This window comes from Schistocerca serialis, chromosome 3 (assembly GCF_023864345.2).
Source record: "Schistocerca serialis cubense isolate TAMUIC-IGC-003099 chromosome 3, iqSchSeri2.2, whole genome shotgun sequence".
Lineage (NCBI taxonomy): Eukaryota > Metazoa > Arthropoda > Insecta > Orthoptera > Acrididae > Schistocerca > Schistocerca serialis.
In genome coordinates, this window is record NC_064640.1 from 894,862,420 (window position 1) to 894,882,148 (window position 19,729).

Sequence of the window (19,729 nt, forward strand, 5' to 3'; positions counted from 1 at the left end):
TCCCCCCCCCCCCCCCTCCCCACAAAGGTCTCTACTTGTTTCCTTCTTTTGGCTGTGTTTAAGCTTCCAGCCGATGATGGTTTATTTTGAGAATCAACGGTATTTTCCCACTGGTGAACAGAGTGCTTCTCTGATTTGAAGTGTTTATCAACATTATTATTCTTTGCCCATCCAATTTGATAATTATGAAATCTCCAGAATTTTGATTATGACCTTTCATTGCCATTCATAGCTGTGTGACCCATGCTTGACAACTCAACAGATAGCACTGGGAAAATACTTGGCGTAAGTAGAACCAAAAATATCTCTATTTGCACAGCTAGGGGAAGAGTTCCAGTGTAGTCTAAAAATATTTATAGATTTTGTTTTTCAGTCACTGTAATGCAGAGTGCCAGACTAGAGTATTGCACATGTGTTCCATATATGCGTGCTATTTACACTGCTTTTGTGTGTGTGTGTGTGTGTGTGTGTGTGTGTGTCTCTACGACCCAGGACAACCGGGAGATCAGGGAAGAACCCAGGAATTTTTTCATCTCGGAGAAAACCGGGAAAAACTTGGGAATTTTTTAGAATTCTGGGAATTTTTCATTGTTTTAGTCTTCAGTTACATTTTTGTAATTTTGACTGGTAAAAACCGATACTCTAACAAAGGATATTATTGTACCCCGCTACTGCAGAATAATACTTCAACAATAAAAGATAAACGAAAGAAAAAAATGAAAATAACTTAAAATGCAAAGGAAATGCGCCATATACAACAACGACACACACTACTCATGCAAGCATCTGCCAACAGCAAAATGTGTCAAAGGTTTTAGGAAGACGATACAATGCTTCATAACAACAAGTTGCCTCCGATGAATGTGAAGTCACAACAGTTTACATTAGATTTGTCTTAGCAGTTACGAGCGGGCTCATGTGCATGTGCAGTTGAGTCTTGTTTGAGCAGGAATGTGGCTGTTGGCTGTGCAATCAGTTGCAGCAAGCAGCTAGATGCTAGCGGGAAAAGGGGGTGCCAAATTCATATTCTTGAGGAAAAAACACTTGTTTCACAAAGCGCCTAGCATTCAGCCCATGTTTGTCTGTCGATTATTCATATGATTTTGAAAGACTTCCCTGTTGGTTTTTGAACACATTTTAAGTTGATTTCAGTATAAATCATTAATCTATTTTTGAATGCGTGTATAGTGTGCGTGATGTCTCTGTTAGGAGAATCCTTGTCACATCTAGAAATGAACTTTCCGGAGACACAAGGGGACGGGGCTATACGAGCTGAGCAGAGTAAAGCCGAATGGATGAATGGCTAGGCATGTGTCATCCAACCCCCACTCGTTCCCACCCTTCAAACTATTCTCTCGAGCATTCCACTCTCTTGCCATCCATTTGTGCCCTCTTTCCTTGTTTGGTTCCCTCCCAGTATCATTAGATTTAATCACTCGTCCTTTTCCTCCTTTTGTGTGTGTGTGTGTGTGTGTGTGTGTGTGTGTGTGTGTGTGTGTTTTCCTTATGCTGTTGGTTTCTTGTGTTGATTTTACTGTGTAAGTCTGTATGTACTGTCCATATTTAGATAGACTTCTTTCAACATATTTTGCGGAGTTCCTAATTTTGCTGTAAATCTATCTACAGGTGTTGCAGATGTCCACCCATCTTCACGTGAAAGATCAGTTAGTGTGTCAAAAGAAGCTGAAGATGTGAAATACAGGCCTAGTAAGTTTTATACCTGAGAGTATTTAATGATCTGTAACTGTCACTTTGCAAGCAGAGATGGACTAGAAAATGTGGCATCTGTTTTTGATGAAGTTAACATCAAACTTTTTGCTTGTTTGTAAATGATTAGACTTATAAATTTAAGGGGTTGTTGTGCTATGAACATAAATGCAAAGCCTCAAAGTTTACTTATTTTCTAAAAAAGAAGTGGTGATTTGGTAGTTTTTTGACTCTAATGTTTGCTTTTGCAAAAATTTCGACCCCCCCCCCCCCCTCCCCACAAAGGTCTCTCCTTGTTTCCTTCTTTTGGCAGTGTTTAAGCTTCCAGCCGATGATGGTTTATTTTGAGAATCAGCGGTATTTTCCCACTGGTGAACAGAGTGCTTCTCTGATTTGAAGTGTTTATCAACATTATTATTCTTTGCCCATCCAATTTGATAATTATGAAATCTCCAGAATTTTGATTATGACCTTTCATTGCCATTCATAGCTGTGTGACCCATGCTTGACAACTCAACAGATAGCACTGGGAAAATACTTGGCGTAAGTAGAACCAAAAATATCTCTATTTGCACAGCTAGGGGAAGAGTTCCAGTGTGGTCTAAAAATATTTATAGATTTTGTTTTTCAGTCACTGTAATGCAGAGTGCCAGACTAGAGTATTGCACATGTGTTCCATATATGCGTGCTATTTACACTGCTTTTTTTTGTGTGTGTGTGTGTGTGTGTGTGTGTGTGTGTGTGTGTGTGTGTGTGTGTGCGTGTGTCTACGACCCAGGACAACCAGGAGATCAGGGAAGAACCCAGGAATTTTTTCATCTGGGAGAAAACCGTGAAAAACTTGGGAATTTTTCATTGTTTTAGTCTTCAGTTACATTTTTGTAATTTTGACTGGTAAGAACCGATACTCTAACAAAGGATATTATTGTACCCCGCTACTGCAGAATAATACTTCAACAATAAAAGATAAACGAAAGAAAAAAAATGAAAATAACTTAAATTACAAAGGAAATGCGCCATATACAACAACGACACACACTGCTCATGCAAGCATCGGCCAACAGCAAAATGTGTCAAAAGCTTTAGGAAGACGATACAATGCTTCATAACAACAAGTTGCCTCCGATGAATGTGAAGTCACAACAGTTTACATTAGATTTGTCTTAGCAGTTACGAGCGGGCTCATGTGCATGTGCAGTTGAGTCTTGTTTGAGCAGGAATGTGGCTGTTGGCTGTGCAATCAGTTGCAGCAAGCAGCTAGATGCTAGCGGGAAAAGGGGGTGCCAAATTCATATTCTTGAGGAAAAAACACTTGTTTCACAAAGCGCCTAGCATTCAGCGCATGTTTGTCTGTCGATTATTCATATGATTTTGAAAGACTTCCCTGTTGGTTTTTGAACACATTTTAAGTTGATTTCGGTATAAATCATTAATCTATTTTTGAATGCGTGTATAGTGTGCGTGATGTCTCTGTTAGGAGAATCCTTGTCACATCTAGAAATGAACTTTCCGGAGAAACAAGGGGACGGGGCTATACGAGCTGAGCAGAGTAAAGCCGAATGGATGAATGGCTAGGCATGTGTCATCCAACCCCCACTCGTTCCCACCCTTCAAACTATTCTCTCGAGCATTCCACTCTCTTGCCATCCATTTGTGCCCTCTTTCCTTGTTTGGTTCCCTCCCAGTATCATTAGATTTAATCACTCGTCCTTTTCCTCCTTGTGTGTGTTTTCCTTATGCTGTTTGTTTCTTGTGTTGATTTTACTGTGTAAGTCTGTATGTACTGTCCATATTTAGATAGACTTCTTTCAACATATTTTGCGGAGTTCCTAATTTTGCTGTAAATCTACAGGTGTTGCAGATGTCCACCCATCTTCACGTGAAAGATCAGTTAGTGTGTCAAAAGAAGCTGAAGATGTGAAATACAGGCCTAGTAAGTTTTATACCTGAGAGTATTTTATGATCTGTAACTGTCACTTTGCAAGCAGAGATGGACTAGAAAATGTGGCATCTGTTTTTGATGAAGTTAACATCAAACTTTTTGCTTGTTTGTAAATGATTAGACTTATAAATTTAAAGGGTTGTTGTGCTATGAACATAAATGCAAAGCCTCAAAGTTTACTTATTTTCTAAAAAAGAAGTGGTGATTTTGTAGTTTTTTGACTCTAATGTTTGCTTTTGCCAAAATTTCGATCCCCCCCCCCCCCCCCTCCCCACAAAGGTCTCTCCTTGTTTCCTTCTTTTGGCTGTGTTTAAGCTTCCAGCCGATGATGGTTTATTTTGAGAATCAGCGGTATTTTCCCACTGGTGAACAGAGTGCTTCTCTGATTTGAAGTGTTTATCAACATTATTATTCTTTGCCCATCCAATTTGATAATTATGAAATCTCCAGAATTTGGATTATGACCTTTCATTGCCATTCATAGCTGTGTGACCCATGCTTGACAACTCAACAGATAGCACTGGGAAAATACTTGGCGTAAGTAGAACCAAAAATATCTCTATTTGCACAGCTAGGGGAAGAGTTCCAGTGTGGTCTAAAAATATTTATAGATTTTGTTTTTCAGTCACTGTAATGCAGAGTGCCAGACTAGAGTATTGCACATGTGTTCCATATATGCGTGCTATTTACACTGCTTTTGTGTGTGTGTGTGTGTGTGTGTGTGTGTGTGTGTGTGTGTCTACGACCCAGGACAACCGGGAGATCAGGGAAGAACCCAGGAATTTTTTCATCTGGGAGAAAACCGGGAAAAACTTGGGAATTTTTTAGAATTCTGGGAATTTTTCATTGTTTTAGTCTTCAGTTACATTTTTGTAATTTTGACTGGTAAAAACCGATACTCTAACAAAGGATATTATTGTACCCCGCTACTGCAGAATAATACTTCAACAATAAAAGATAAACGAAAGAAAAAAATGAAAATAACTTAAATTGCAAAGGAAATGCGCCATATACAACAACGACACACACTGCTCATGCAAGCGTCTGCCAACAGCAAAATGTGTCAAAGGCTTTAGGAAGACTATACAATGCTTCATAACAAGAAGTTGCCTCCGATGAACGTGAAGTCACAACAGTTTACATTAGATTTGTCTTAGCAGTTACGATGCTTGACAACTCTACAGATAGCACTGGGAAAATACTTGGCGTAAGTAGAACCAAAAATATCTCTATTTGCACAGCTAGGGGAAGAGTTCCAGTGTGGTCTAAAAATATTTATAGATTTTGTTTTTCAGTCACTGTAATGCAGAGTGCCAGACTAGAGTATTGCACATGTGTTCCATATATGCGTGCTATTTACACTGCTTTTGTGTGTGTGTCTACGACCCAGGACAACCGGGAGATCAGGGAAGAACCCAGGAATTTTTTCATCTGGGAGAAAACCGGGAAAAACTTGGGAATTTTTTAGAATTCTGGGAATTTTTCATTGTTTTAGTCTTCAGTTACATTTTTGTAATTTTGACTGGTAAAAACCGATACTCTAACAAAGGATATTATTGTACCCCGCTACTGCAGAATAATACTTCAACAATAAAAGATAAACGAAAGAAAAAAATGAAAATAACTTAAATTGCAAAGGAAATGCGCCATATACAACAACGACACACACTGCTCATGCAAGCGTCTGCCAACAGCAAAATGTGTCAAAGGCTTTAGGAAGACTATACAGTGCTTCATAACAAGAAGTTGCCTCCGATGAACGTGAAGTCACAACAGTTTACATTAGATTTGTCTTAGCAGTTACGATGCTTGACAACTCTACAGATAGCACTGGGAAAATACTTGGCGTAAGTAGAACCAAAAATATCTCAATTTGCACAGCTAGGGGAAGAGTTCCAGTGTGGTCTAAAAATATTTATAGATTTTGTTTTTCAGTCACTGTAATGCAGAGTGCCAGACTAGAGTATTGCACATGTGTTCCATATATGCGTGCTATTTACACTGCTTTTGTGTGTGTGTGTGTGTGTGTGTGTGTGTGTCTACGACCCAGGACAACCGGGAGATCAGGGAAGAACCCAGGAATTTTTTCATCTGGGAGAAAACCGGGAAAAACTTGGGAATTTTTTAGAATTCTGGGAATTTTTCATTGTTTTAGTCTTCAGTTACATTTTTGTAATTTTGACTGGTAAAAACCGATACTCTAACAAAGGATATTATTGTACCCCGCTACTGCAGAATAATACTTCAACAATAAAAGATAAACGAAAGAAAAAAATGAAAATAACTTAAATTGCAAAGGAAATGCGCCATATACAACAACGACACACACTGCTCATGCAAGCGTCTGCCAACAGCAAAATGTGTCAAAGGCTTTAGGAAGACTATACAATGCTTCATAACAAGAAGTTGCCTCCGATGAACGTGAAGTCACAACAGTTTACATTAGATTTGTCTTAGCAGTTACGATGCTTGACAACTCTACAGATAGCACTGGGAAAATACTTGGCGTAAGTAGAACCAAAAATATCTCTATTTGCACAGCTAGGGGAAGAGTTCCAGTGTGGTCTAAAAATATTTATAGATTTTGTTTTTCAGTCACTGTAATGCAGAGTGCCAGACTAGAGTATTGCACATGTGTTCCATATATGCGTGCTATTTACACTGCTTGTGTGTGTGTGTGTGTGTGTGTGTGTGTGTGTGTGTGTGTCTACGAGCCAGGACAACCGGGAGATCAGGGAAGAACCCAGGAATTTTTTCATCTCGGAGAAAACCGGGAAAAACTTGGGAATTTTTTAGAATTCTGGGAATTTTTTATTGTTTTAGTCTTCAGTTACATTTTTGTAATTTTGACTGGTAAGAACCAATACTCTAACAAAGGATATTATTGTACCCCACTACTGCAGAATAATACTTCAACAATAAAAGATAAACGAAAGAAAAAAATGAAAATAACTTAAATTGCAAAGGAAATGTGCCATATACAACAACGACACACACTGCTCATGCAAGCATCAGCCGACAGCAAAATGTGTCAAAGGCTTTAGGAAGACTATACAATGCTTCATAACAACAAGTTGCCTCCAATGAACGTGAAGTCACAACAGTTTACATTAGATTTGTCTTATCAGTTACGAGCGGGCTCATGTGCATGTGCAGTTGAGTCTTGTTTGAGCAGGAATGTGGCTGTTGGCTGTGCAATCAGTTGCAGCAAGCAGCTAGATGCTAGCGGGAAAAGGGGGTGCCAAATTCATATTCTTGAGGAAAAAACACTTGTTTCACAAAGCACCTAGCATTCAGCGCATGTTTGTCTGTCGATTATTCATATGATTTTGAAAGACTTCCCTGTTGGTTTTTGAACACATTTTAAGTTGATTTCGGTATAAATCATTAATCTATTTTTGAATGCGTGTATAGTGTGTGTGATGTCTCTGTTAGGATAATCCTTGTCACATCTAGAAATGAACTTTCCGGAGACACAAGGGGACGGGGCTATACGAGCTGAGCGGAGTAAAGCCGAATGGATGAATGCCAATCACTGTTTGATTATGTCGTTGATTGGGTTTGTGAATGATCCGCATTGTTATAATTACTAGCGAAATCCATAGATTCAGACTACCACAGTGGAAATAAACGACTGACAGGAATAACAGGTGAGAAAGATTACGTATTATCTTCTCAGTGTATCCAAGAAAACGAATTTATGACAGAAAATTTTTGGCCAGATAGCTACACTAGTAAGGACCAGTTATACAGTCCCTGGCTAGCAGCCACGTAAGTTCTATTCTGTAAGTAACACAGAAAATGTGTTGTACGAACTCGTAATAATGCCTAACCGGAAAATAATTATGGGATAACAAAACCTGTGATTCAGGCAGGCTTGGTGAAGTTAATCGGTGAACAAATTTTGACAATGACAGGAATAGCTGCAGAATTGGTGATGACAAGATTGTTTGTTAGAACGAGGAAGAATAAGATGATTCGAAATTTATATAAAAATTTCTTAATACTACTTTTAGATCTCATTCCTGAGAAGCTGGTGTGTATGAATGACATGTGAAACTATTTCCTAACATAAAGCTTTTTTCTTGTAGCAGGCTTAACAAGCATTTGATATTGGTACTTCGGGAATTATATTCTGTCATATTAAAAAAATGTCCATTTGTGCCAAAGCAGTCTCGTTTATTTGGTGCGTGTTACAAAATTGCTGCAGTATTAGAAAGACCTATTTTGTTTTATCTAGCAGACAGCGACAAAATAGACGTAATCAGTTCGAGAAACCACACCAGTCTTGGGTACTATTTGTGTTAACAGCTTTTTGAATATTAGATAATGATATTTCGATTTTTCTTGTAGCAAAACGTTTGACGATCTTTCACAGAAAGGAAAGCACGCCATGTAACGCTGTAGCAAGATTAGAGAGAAAAAATGCTACAAGCTAAGGATTGAAGAAATTTGTACTTTCTTGCTTGTCTCTTGTCTTTATTAGTTTTATGTATTCTATATTTCATTTCACAGAAAACAGCAAGTTATTAGCTAATAGGCAATAAAGAGTGCAAATTTTCTGAAGAGTTCTTGTTCTCCTGATTACAAATAATCCCATCTGCTATCGAGGTGGTGTTTTTTTTATTTTTTTATTTTTTATTTATTTCAAAAAAAGAGAAGCAGGCTGCTACTATCAAACTGGCCGACTGGGAGCGGGAGAGGCACCACAGGACGTTTCAATTTCCACTGTCCAGAATATAGTTTGATGGCATCCATTAGAAAATATACACGTTTCCATTCCACAGAGCGAAATACAGTGACGTGCGATAGAAGAATGCTTTATGAAGAGGTGTGGCACTACACTTTTGCATACATGTCGTACATTTCCTCGAATACACGCTTCATGTTTCAGACTTTTCAGAAAGATGTGCACTACGAGATGAACATATTTTTGAAAATTCGATAATTTTTAGTATTTACCCGGTTCGCAAATATCGCAGATCCGGGATTGTCTGAGTTATAGTGGGTAGTCTCCATGTGACCCGTGTTTACATTTAGTGATTTTGCTGTTTTCTGTTTGTTTACTCTCATGTCAAATGAAAGCAAAATGGATATCTGTATCCGGGAGCTATCAAGTGAATTAAAATACATTCACATAATTACGGAAGGCTAAAATATGTCATTAGTTTCATATTCTATTGTATTTCCACCTTTCTGACAATCAAGCATTAATCACCTTCAGAACAATGAAGTTATTTTTGTCTGTTTGCTAATGAAATTTGGCTTTTATTAACCTGTTCCACAGAGGCAGTCAATGTAGTTGAAACGAAATGTGTAATTCCACACTAATGGCTAGTTTCAACTGTTCTCTGCATTTCAATGGCACATTTTCATCTTCTAGCACAAAAGGCATTATGCCATAATAAAGAACCAAACATGATATAATATAGTACTGGTGCTTCAAGAAAATTTACATCCCGAAAACCACACTGAAAAGCTTAATATCAGGTCAGGGTCTACTTCATTGGGAATCTGGACATACAAATGTCCCATTTAAATGTGCACACTTTAGTATGGTTCATGAAATTCGAATGCTCTTGGAGTATCCTCTGATGTCTTGTTTCTTTTATGACATAATGTATGATCATTCAATATTTTTACACGTACGTATATATGGGCTTCCTATGTCATGGTAGCTGCGCAAGTTCGGTGTCACCTGTTATCTGCGCTCTCTTGCAAGTGCTGAAACAAACCTATTTCTATTAGGTTGCGGGAAAATATTGCAAATGGTTGTTTGAAAAGCGTTACTTTCAAAGTAAATATCCTTTTATGTAAGTTGAACTGTGTGCGAGAATCTACCATGAATTTCTTAAATCACAGAGTGTTTGACTCTCATTTAAAAATCAACTCTTTGATGATGAGCCATTTAGAAGAATTTTGAACCCTGAAGATAAGACATTTGTCATTATTAAAAATTTTACTGCAACATTTGTGTGATATATCTTGAAGTGTAACACACACGAAAAAGATCAACATTATATGCGAAAGCTTAGCTTCTCTTGCAGCTTATTAACCTTAGAGCCCAATTTTATATGTGGAAGCTTTGCTTTTCTTGTAACAACACTATGTGTATTAATTTAAACTATTAACTTTCCCTGTTTGTGTGTTAGTGGTACTTAACAGTGTGTTGCTGTTGGCTGACTACATCACGTGCCCTATGCTCTGAATATCTCCTGTCATCGGCTGGCTAAATCACATGACATGAGCTATAACCGGCTTACAGAAGCGCATCGCAATCTCGATTTCAATGATTCGGAAAGTAACATGCGGTGTTTGGTGGAATTCCAATGTATACTTTCGTTATACGAAAATATGCAGCGTACATGTTGCTGCACATCAAAGATATTTCCAAAATGCGTCTTTTTCTCTGAGTTTTGTTTTCTATAGTGCCAGGAAATTCTACACCTGTGTCTAAAACCATAACTATTTAGAGGATTAACAAGGGAATATTTACAGTCACTTAACACAGAAAAAGCGTGAAGCGTGTTTTCAGCCTGGAGAAAGTGTATTTTTAACCTGGAAATCCGGGAATTTTTTTTTCCCTGTCCGTGTATACGCCCTGGTATGTGTGTGTGTGTGTGTGTGTGTGTGTGTGTGTGTTAGAGAGAGAGAGAGAGAGAGAGAGAGAGAGAGAGAGAGAGAGAAAGCTGTCTCGCTCAGTGAAAGCTGGGTGAACTTATTTACATGGCCACTTGGATCCCAAAGCCAAGTGAGTGGACATCACTGGCTTGCAATCTCTCCCACATAGGCTGTGAATTTGCAGTGTGCGCATGTGTGTTACAGTTTGCTGCAATCAGGGTTGGACAAAATGTACACAAATGATGAACAATGAATGAAGATAATTTTGTTTGTTATTTGTGAATGACAAATAGTATTCAAAACATTATTCAATTACATGGATAAGACATTTATTTCTCATCTGTAAATAAAAAGTGTTATGAACCTTAGACGAGTTTGCAATCAAATTACATTTATTGCTCCAATTCTTTGTCATTTATGAAACAAATGTGCCTTTTACTTTTAAATTAGTTTCGAGAACAACTCTTTATTTAAAATGCCTCATCAGAAACTTGATTCGATTTTTGAAGATTTGCCGCTGTGACACTGAAGGAAATATATGGTCCAGTCACATTAATGTTACCACCATCTGTTAAAATGTGAGTGTGCAATAACTGTTCACAGATGGCATGTGGCCGCACTAACAATGGAGGGCATATAAAGTGGATCAGGGGGATGCAGAAAACAATGCAGTCATTGTTGAAATGCAGAAATGGAGTGATGTATTGGACATCCAAAACGGTATGGTCATTGACTTTCAGGTCAAGAGTGAAAGCATTTCCAAAATGGCTAAGTTTTATAAACTGTTTGCGTGCTGCTGCAGTGAAAGTATGGCATGGATGGCAAAATGCCCCTGTCCAAAACTGGTGTTGAGGCAGGCCACAGATGACAGGTGAAAGACAGCAGCGGAGGCACGTACGGGCAAACAGACATGCAACTGTTGAATGCCCACGTGGACCAAAGGGCTACCAACAGTGTTTCCTTAACGACCATTCAGTGAATGTTACTGCATACAGGCCTGCGAAGCAGATGTCCGATTCATACAGCCATGCTAACTGCTGTTCATTGGCAACAAAGAGTGGAATTTGCCTACCAATACAACTCTTTAGCAACAGAGTTCTTACTTTGTTCGCTCATTTTGTAGAACTACAACCACAACCCAATTGCATATTTATACCAACAAGACACCAATATCTGATAGTGTTACAGTTCAATTCTTTCATCTTGGCGGCTCGCGCATGCCCGCCCAGATACGGGAGATTGCTGCGTTGCCAGTTGCACACGACGCACGCGCCAAGAGAAGCAGCGCCATAGTATAGTATAGTTTGCAAACTTACGTTTAGGGGGGAGCACGCAGTTCAAGACGTAAAGCCACCACCGCCGCATTAACCCTTTCGCTGCTACAAAGACGTGCTCCCTGCATTCCGCACTGTGCGCGATTTTGTCACTGCGCTGCTTGCCTGTGCAGATACATGATGTTCCGACTGTTTTGACACACTTATCATTCGATTTCACAAAAACTATTTGGCCCAAAAATTTGATTTTTACACATCTTCTTGACTGATACCTTCCCCTGATAAATGACTTAATTTTGTTTCGATGTTCAACACAGTTATTATGCAGCATTAAATGTGGTAAACCACTGCACGAAATTTTGAAGAGTTTGCAGAGGTAAAAGTCCATAGCGTATACTTTCCGTATGGTCGATTTTAGTTGCCACAATGTTCAGAAAGAAATGTGGACAAGTTACCTAAATTTCATATAAAATTTACTGTATTACAATATCTCATTTAAGTACCACATAGGTGTCGTATGTAATATTGAGAAATATTCCATCTTTCGCGACTGTAACAAAAGTTTTATTTACACCAGCGTGATGAGCTCTGACACCACATTCAATCACATCCCAGATGTGTTAGATGGTTTCAGATCTGGCAAGTTGGGGGGCCAGCATATCAATTGGAACTTGCCACTATGTTCCTCGAACCACTCTATCACACTCCTCACCTTGTGACATTGTGCATTATCTTGTTGAAAAATGCCATTGCTGTCTGAAAACGTGATCGTCTTGAAGGGGTGGATGTGGTCTCCAAACAGTGTACGATTCTCTTTGACTGTCATGGTGCCTTGCACGCACTCCACTGGAGCCATGGATACCCACGTGAATGTTCCCCACAGCATAAAGGAGCTGCTACCAGCTTGTATCCATCCCACAGTACAAGTGTCAAGGAGCTGTTCCCTTGAAAGACGACGGATTTGCACCCTCCCATAGACACAATGAAGAAAGTATCAGGATTCATCAGATTGTGCAACGCTCTACCCCTGTGCCAACGCCCAGTGCCAATGGTTACGTGCCCATTTCAGTCATAGTTGCTGATGTCATGGTGTTAACATTGGCACGTGCACGGGCCGTCAGCTGTGGAGGCCCATAGTTAGGAATGTTTGGTGCACTGCATGTTCAGACAAACTTGTACTCTGTGCAGCATTCAAGTCTGATGTTAGTTCCACTATAATCTGCTGCCTGTCCTGTTTTTACCAGTCAGTGATGTCAGACATCTGTAATGACGGGTGGCCGCCCAACCCAACAACGTCTGGATGTGGTTTCACCTTGGTTTTGCCATGTGCTGAAGACACTCACCACAGCAGTCCTTGAACACCCGACAAGTTGTGCAGTTTCTGAAATGCTCATGCCGAGCCTCCAGGTCATTATAATCTGCCCTCAGTCAAACTCCGATAGATCGAGCGCCCTTTCCATTCTACTCACAGTCGGCATGCTCACTGATACTACGAGGTGCATTCAAGTTCTAAGGCCTCCGATTTTTTTTTCTCCGGACTGGAAAGAGATAGAAACATGCGCATTGTTTTAAAATGAGGCCGCGTTCATTGTCAATACGTCCCAGAGATGGAAGCACCGTATGGCAGATGGAATTTTACCGCCAGCGGCGAGAATGAGAACTGTTTTAAACACTTAAAATGGCGACGTTTTCCTTACTTGAACAGCATGCAATCATTCGTTTTCTGAATCTGCGTGGTGTGAAACCAATTGAAATTCATCGACAGTTGAAGGAGACATGTGGTGATGGAGTTACGGATGTGTCGAAAGTGCGTTTGTGGGTGCGACAGTTTAATGAAGACAGAACATCGTGTGACAACAAACCGAAACAACCTTGGGCTCGCACGAGCCGGTCTGACGACATGATCGAGAAAGTGGAGAGAATTGTTTTGGGGGATCGCCGAATGACTGTTGAACAGATCGCCTCCAGAGTTGGCATTTCTGTGGGTTCTGTGCACACAATCCTGCATGACGACCTGAAAATGCGAAAAGTGTCATCCAGGTGGGTGCCACGAATGCTGACGGATGACCACATGGCTGCCCGTGTGGCATGTTGCCAAGCAATGTTGACGCGCAACTACAGCATGAATAGGACTTTCTTTTCGTCGGTTGTGACAATGGATGAGACGTGGATGCCATTTTTCAATCCAGAAACAAAGCGCCAGTCTGCTCAATGGAAGCACACAGATTCACCGCCACCAAAAAAATTTCGGGTAACCGCCAGTGCTGAAAAAATGATGGTGTCCATGTTCTGGGACAGCGAGGGCGTAATCCTTACCCATTGCGTTCCAAAGGGCACTACAGTAACAGGTGCATCCTACGAAAATGTTTTGAAGAACAAATTCCTTCCTACACTGCAACAAAAACGTCCAGGAAGGGCTGTGCATGTGCTGTTTCACCAAGACAACGCACCCGCACATCGAGCTAACGTTACGCAACAGGTTCTTCGTGATAACAACTTTGAAGTGATTCCTCATGCTCCCTACTCACCTGACCTGGCTCCTAGTGACTTTTGGCTTTTTCCAACAATGAAAGACACTCTCCGTGGCTGCACATTCACCAACCATGCTGGTATTGCCTCAGCGATTTTCCAGTGGTCAAAACAGACTCCTAAAGAAGCCTTCGCCGCTGCCATGGAATCATGGCGTCAGCGTTGTGAAAAATGTGTACGTCTGCAGGGCGATTACGTCGAGAAGTAACGCCAGTTTCATCTATTTCGGGTGAGTAGTTAATTAGAAAAAAAATCGGAGGCCTTAGAACTTGAATGCACCTCGTACATATACCATGCGTATGTCTGACTAACAGTGATTCCTCGCCAGGTGACGTTGCTATCTCCTGGATGGGTTCATATTGATAGTAGGTCGATGGTCAAATGTTCTGGTTGGTCAGTGTGTATAACTCACATTATTCGTTGGACACAAGCTACACAACTTAACACTTGTTTCTTTGTCATCTTTCACTATTCCTGGACTATACAAAAACATCTAATGTGGCCCTCCTTGTTACATCAAAAGCATTTCACGCTCGATCTCCCGAGTACATTCTGCCAGTCTCTCCCGTTTCCATAGGGATCTCTTGACAATTGACCTTGTCTTTGGTCATTGTACTCCACACTCTCATTTTGCCTGACTAAAGGTCAGGTGGCTGGTCTTTGACATAAGACAGCTCTTTATATGTTATTTAGGATTAAATGTTCAGTAATATCTTCAATGACTTGCCACTCACTAAATATGAGACTCAGGCCCTTAATGCTCTGCTTCAGTCTGCAAATATTATCAGCAAGTAGTTCTTTCAACCCTTGGTCCTTACTCTAATGAGAATTGTATCCACAGTAATACCAGCTTCCTAAGATTGCCTCTTTCGGTAAACCGCAACAACACCTCCTAAACTTGTGTGACAGTTACAGATAACAATTCCTGGTTACTCATTCCCAACATCTAACTCTTATTCTAGAGAACCACCACCATAGACAAGAAGTCAACTATATTTGAGTTGTCATTAAAGAATAGTGTAATTGTAACAAAATCCTGAAGTGGGTTGGCAGTTTTGTTTAGTATCATAACTTTGTCGCTCAGTTATGATAATTGGTCCACATTTGGTCTTTGTACTCTGTCTTGCAATTTACCTTTAGCCTCCCCCACATACTCATGTATCTGCTCCTGTAATTCATCAACCCAACCAACTGATCATTCACTTAGGAGTCTGTTTTTCTGTTCCTAATTAACACTGGCTACACACTTAATGCTTGGCAGCTAATCCACCCTTGACCTTTGCGCTCAATATTGCAATGCACCAAACCTTCCCCCACACATGCATTTACCCCTTCACTCAACTCATTTAATTGATATCTCATTTGTTCGGTACAGAGCACCTGTTCCTGTCGACTAAATGCTGCAGTCTATTTTGATAATGCTTTATTCTAGCCTCAAGTCTACCATTAATCTAGCTTTAAGTCTGTGCTAACATTGGGGCCACTCCACTCTCACCCTTTTAACCATCTCATGTGGGATCATGATCAGAACTACCGTCACCTGTCTTAGCCACTAAAGTTACTCAGTTATGGTGCCATCACCGTTGCCTCCCCTGATCCACAACTCATACTGTAGCTCCTGTCTTCTCAGTAGCTGGGGATTTTGTATGAATCGAACACACGTACTGGAACACACCAGATAGCTTTAGACAGGTTCCTAAGAGTCTCTCAGGACAACCCACCCCAGTCTCCCATTATGAGTAACCACTCTCTACAGCTATCAGTCCTGTTTTGCAATCCAGTGTAATGTGATTTGGGAGTGGAGCACTAGGATTTTTCTATTATTATTATTACATTCCTTTCTTTGTTAAGGACTTCTAATTCCCAAATCTCAAACCTGCGACATCCGTGGAAGTAGGCTGTACACCAGGTGTCAGAGCTAGTCACTGCTTGCGCGACGTGACTGTGACAGGAACAGCAGGACTGCCAGAGCACTTGTGGCAGAATCAATTGGAAACAAACAACCTTGCTCTGTAACAGAAAACGAAATAAGTAATATGCTAGGTTTCAAGCACTGTTTGCTTCTGTCAGCATTGCTAAACTGGCAGACTGGGTCTTTACAAATGCAATCAGTAAAACAATAAACTGACCAAGCTTATAAATTCCCTAAGTAAAATAAACATTATAAGCTCTTGTTAGGCACACTATTGAGTGATTTTAAAAATTATTAGACTCAGAAAAGTCTTCTGATAATGAAACATTGCTTAGAATTCACTATTAGGTGATGCCACATGAAGATGTGATATTTAGAGCCAATAATTCTTCGATGAGCAGTATACTCCCGTGTTACACTTAACTGAACTCTTTAATAAGTGAACCTTAGGCACCAATCTTAACTATGTTGGATATGAAGCTTCACGGGCTAGGGACACACCACACAAATAGCAGGATTAATTACATGTGAAATATGTACCACCAAACACCAAGTTAGCAATGATGATTTCTAGCACAGACAGGTTAGTGGCCACTGATTCAGCCACACCCAAACCACTGTCCATATAAAATGCTCCTTGACCTATCTCGTCCAAATGACTGTAATGTGACTTAAGCCTTCCACTGCTACAGACGTTCCCTCTACATTCACCGCAGAGCGTGGCTTTGTTAGGGCTGTACTTCTTGCCAGAGGCTGTTACCTGTACTGAGAGACGACATTGTGGGCACTGTGAAATACTTGTCATCCGATTTTAAGAAAACTATTGAGTGGAAAAAAAAAATATTTTTGCACAGCTTACACTCTGACATCTTTGCTTGATAAAGGATTGTATTTCTTTTTGTTATATACCATAGTTACACCAAATTAAGCAAAACATTGCATGATATTTTAAAGAGTTTGCAGAGTTAAAAAGGAATTGCCTAAACTTTGCTAATGATTGATTTTAGCTCACACAATGCAGTGTATGAAATGTAGGTATGAGGGTGGTTTGAAAAGTTCTTGGAAAAGAATAGAAAAAAGTACTTACATCACTGAAACTTTTTTTTATTTTTCAATGTAGTCTGCTTGTAGATTAATGCACTTGGTCCAACGATGTTCCAGTGCCTTGATCCCATCTCGAAAATGAGTTTCCTCCAGGGCTGCAAAAATAGTTGTCAACTCCGGCTATCAATTGTTTGTTTGAAGTGAATCTTCATCTACCAAGAAACATTTTCAGTTTTGGGATGAGATGGAAGTCTGACGGAGCCATATCAGGTGAATAAGGCGGGTGTGGCAACAATTCACACCTTAGTTTGTGTAATTTTGCCATGGTGACGACGTGTGTGGGTGTGTGTTGTTTTGATGAAAGGTGCTTTTCTTTCTTGCTAAACCTGACCTTTTTTCACGTATCTTCAGTTGCAGTTTGTCCAGGAGGTTAGCATAGTAATCTGCAGTAATTGTTTGCCCAGTTGGGAGATAATCTACAAACAGAATTGCCTTTTGCATCCCATAACATTGATGCCATGACCTTTCCCGCCGAAGGAATTGTCTTTGCTTTCTTTGTTGGTGGAGAATCAGCATGTTTCCACTGCTTTGACTGTTGTTCTATCTCTGGGGTATAGTAGTGCAGCCATATTTCATCTGTGGTCACTAACCGACACAAAAAAATCTTGTTCGTTTCTCCTAAAACGGGCCAAATATTGTTCTGATGTGTCCATTCTCATGCATTTTTGATCCAGCATCAAGAGTCATGTGGCTAGGGCCTCCCGTTGGGTAGACCGGTCGCCTGGTGCAAGTCTTTTTAGTTGATGTCACTTTGGTGACTTGCGCATCGATGGGGATAGAACTTGAGGATGATAACACAACATCGAGTCCCTGAGCGGAGAAAATCTCCGACCCAACTGGGAATCGAACCCAGGCCCCCTTGCACAGCATTCCGTCACGCCAACCATTCAGCTACCAGGGCAGATACCGTTTCAGATGACATCTGGCAAGTGTGAGCAATTTCACGCGCTTTCAATCGGCCATCCTCCATGACAATTTTGTGCACATTTGCAATGATTTATGGAGTAGTGACACATCTTGGCCGCCAACTGCGTGGATCATCATCTAAGCTCTCCCGACCAAATTTAAATTCATTTGTCCATGTGGCAACAGTTGAATATGAAGGAGCAGAGTCTCCCAGTGTGTTCTGGGAATTGGCATGAATGTCCTTTGCTTTCATATCTTTCTTTACGAAGTACTTAATCACTGCTCAAATCTCGAGTTTTTCAATCTTTGCAAATCACTACGCGGGAACGACAACAGAGTCACGTCACTGCCAAAGCTCTCTTGCAAGAGCACTGTCATGGCACGTGTTTACACACAACAGTCTAATGAATATCACGTGAACAACTCGCGTTAGTGCTGACCTGTTGTGGTGATTTCGAGAACCTTTCAAACCACCCTCGTAAGATATTGAAACTTTACTTAAAGTTGAGATCAGAATGATATCTCCTTTCATTCATGAGTTACTGATTTTTATATCCAACGGACAGACGTGCACATGTACCCACTTCTGTCGCTGCACATTGCGAATAGTGTGGTCACAACAATCATCACATTTCATAAATGGTTCAAGATATCGAAATGAGGTTTTTCACAAATAATATCATACCAAGAGGCATTTATGTTGAAATGTGGAAGTAAGATGTATGCAGCGGTGAGAGGTTGGCATAACACGACATGTAAACACGTGGAGTAGAGTGGAGCATGACACATCAACTCGTCCACAACATTTAAGGGGTTAAATGAAGGAATTAGCCCCTATGAGATCTTACGACTTATACTGAACAAGTGCTAACCTTTTCATGCTATCAGCTCTAACCATAGTTTTAGATCTTAATTCTTGTTGGGGGTTAGCCCTTTATCACAAGGCAGGCACTAACTAGCCCAAATAACCCAAGGTGGTTCTGGCACATGGTGGTAGCTTACCCACGAGCAGGGAAGCAAGTCTAATTTATCTCTTATTTTAATAATCATAGATTAAGAGACACACACACTAGGCAATGTGGTGTACACAGTGATCATGCATTACCAGAGAACACAACAATGAGACTAAAACTGCATTGCACCACCCGCAGTTACAGTCGAGTATAGAGGGAGCAATATGTGCACGAAATCCAACTAAAAGCCCCAAATGAAAGCTCTCCTCAGTCATTTACAATGAAACAATGGAGCAAATGCGGTTGAAATCAATCAAGAGAACTTAAACTAGGTATGGCAAAAGTACGTTCATTATAGGCCATTCAAGGAATACAAGGACGAGCAGCAAAAAAATTAATGTTTGCAGTGCAACTCAAAAAGTTCACACTGATTCTATTCTGGCACAGTTCACGTCATCGACCACTACAAACAAGACAGCTTGACCATGAGACAAAGTTAACTCAGCCAACCTCTCACAAGGTGGTGAACGAAAACTTTAAATACTAAAACACAGAAGACTTACTAATAATGTCCTCTCAATGATTTGCCAGCTTCACTCGGATGTCACTTGACTGCTTGCAGGGATATCACATTCCTCTTGTAACGAAGCCAGTACAAGTCTTGCCTCGATTCCATGACACTAAACTCTACAAATACCCCTGACTGAACAAGATATTAGACCAGCAACTATAGCTCATGGACTCAACAACAGTTTTGCACACACAGCAGATGTGAACGTCT

At 40.3% G+C, this 19,729-nt stretch overlaps 2 protein-coding genes across 7 annotated transcripts in view; both read left to right on the top strand.

The window, feature by feature from the left end:
- LOC126471140 (microtubule-associated protein futsch-like) overlaps positions 1-3,709 on the top strand; it is a 161,047-nt gene extending 157,338 nt beyond the window's left edge. For all 6 annotated transcript variants that reach the window (XM_050099235.1, XM_050099237.1, XM_050099240.1 and 3 more), the window contains 2 exons: positions 1,627-1,707; positions 3,560-3,709. In XM_050099235.1, coding sequence (XP_049955192.1) covers positions 1,627-1,707; positions 3,560-3,657 — 179 coding nt within the window. In that variant the 3' untranslated portion in view covers positions 3,658-3,709. The remainder of the gene's footprint in view (positions 1-1,626; positions 1,708-3,559) is intronic.
- A 6,666-nt stretch (positions 3,710-10,375) lies between these two features.
- The window catches only part of LOC126471301 (uncharacterized), a 196,945-nt gene continuing 187,591 nt past the window's right edge, over positions 10,376-19,729 (top strand). Inside the window, exon 1 of the mRNA XM_050099421.1 lies at positions 10,376-10,400. Coding sequence (XP_049955378.1) covers positions 10,376-10,400 — 25 coding nt within the window. The remainder of the gene's footprint in view (positions 10,401-19,729) is intronic.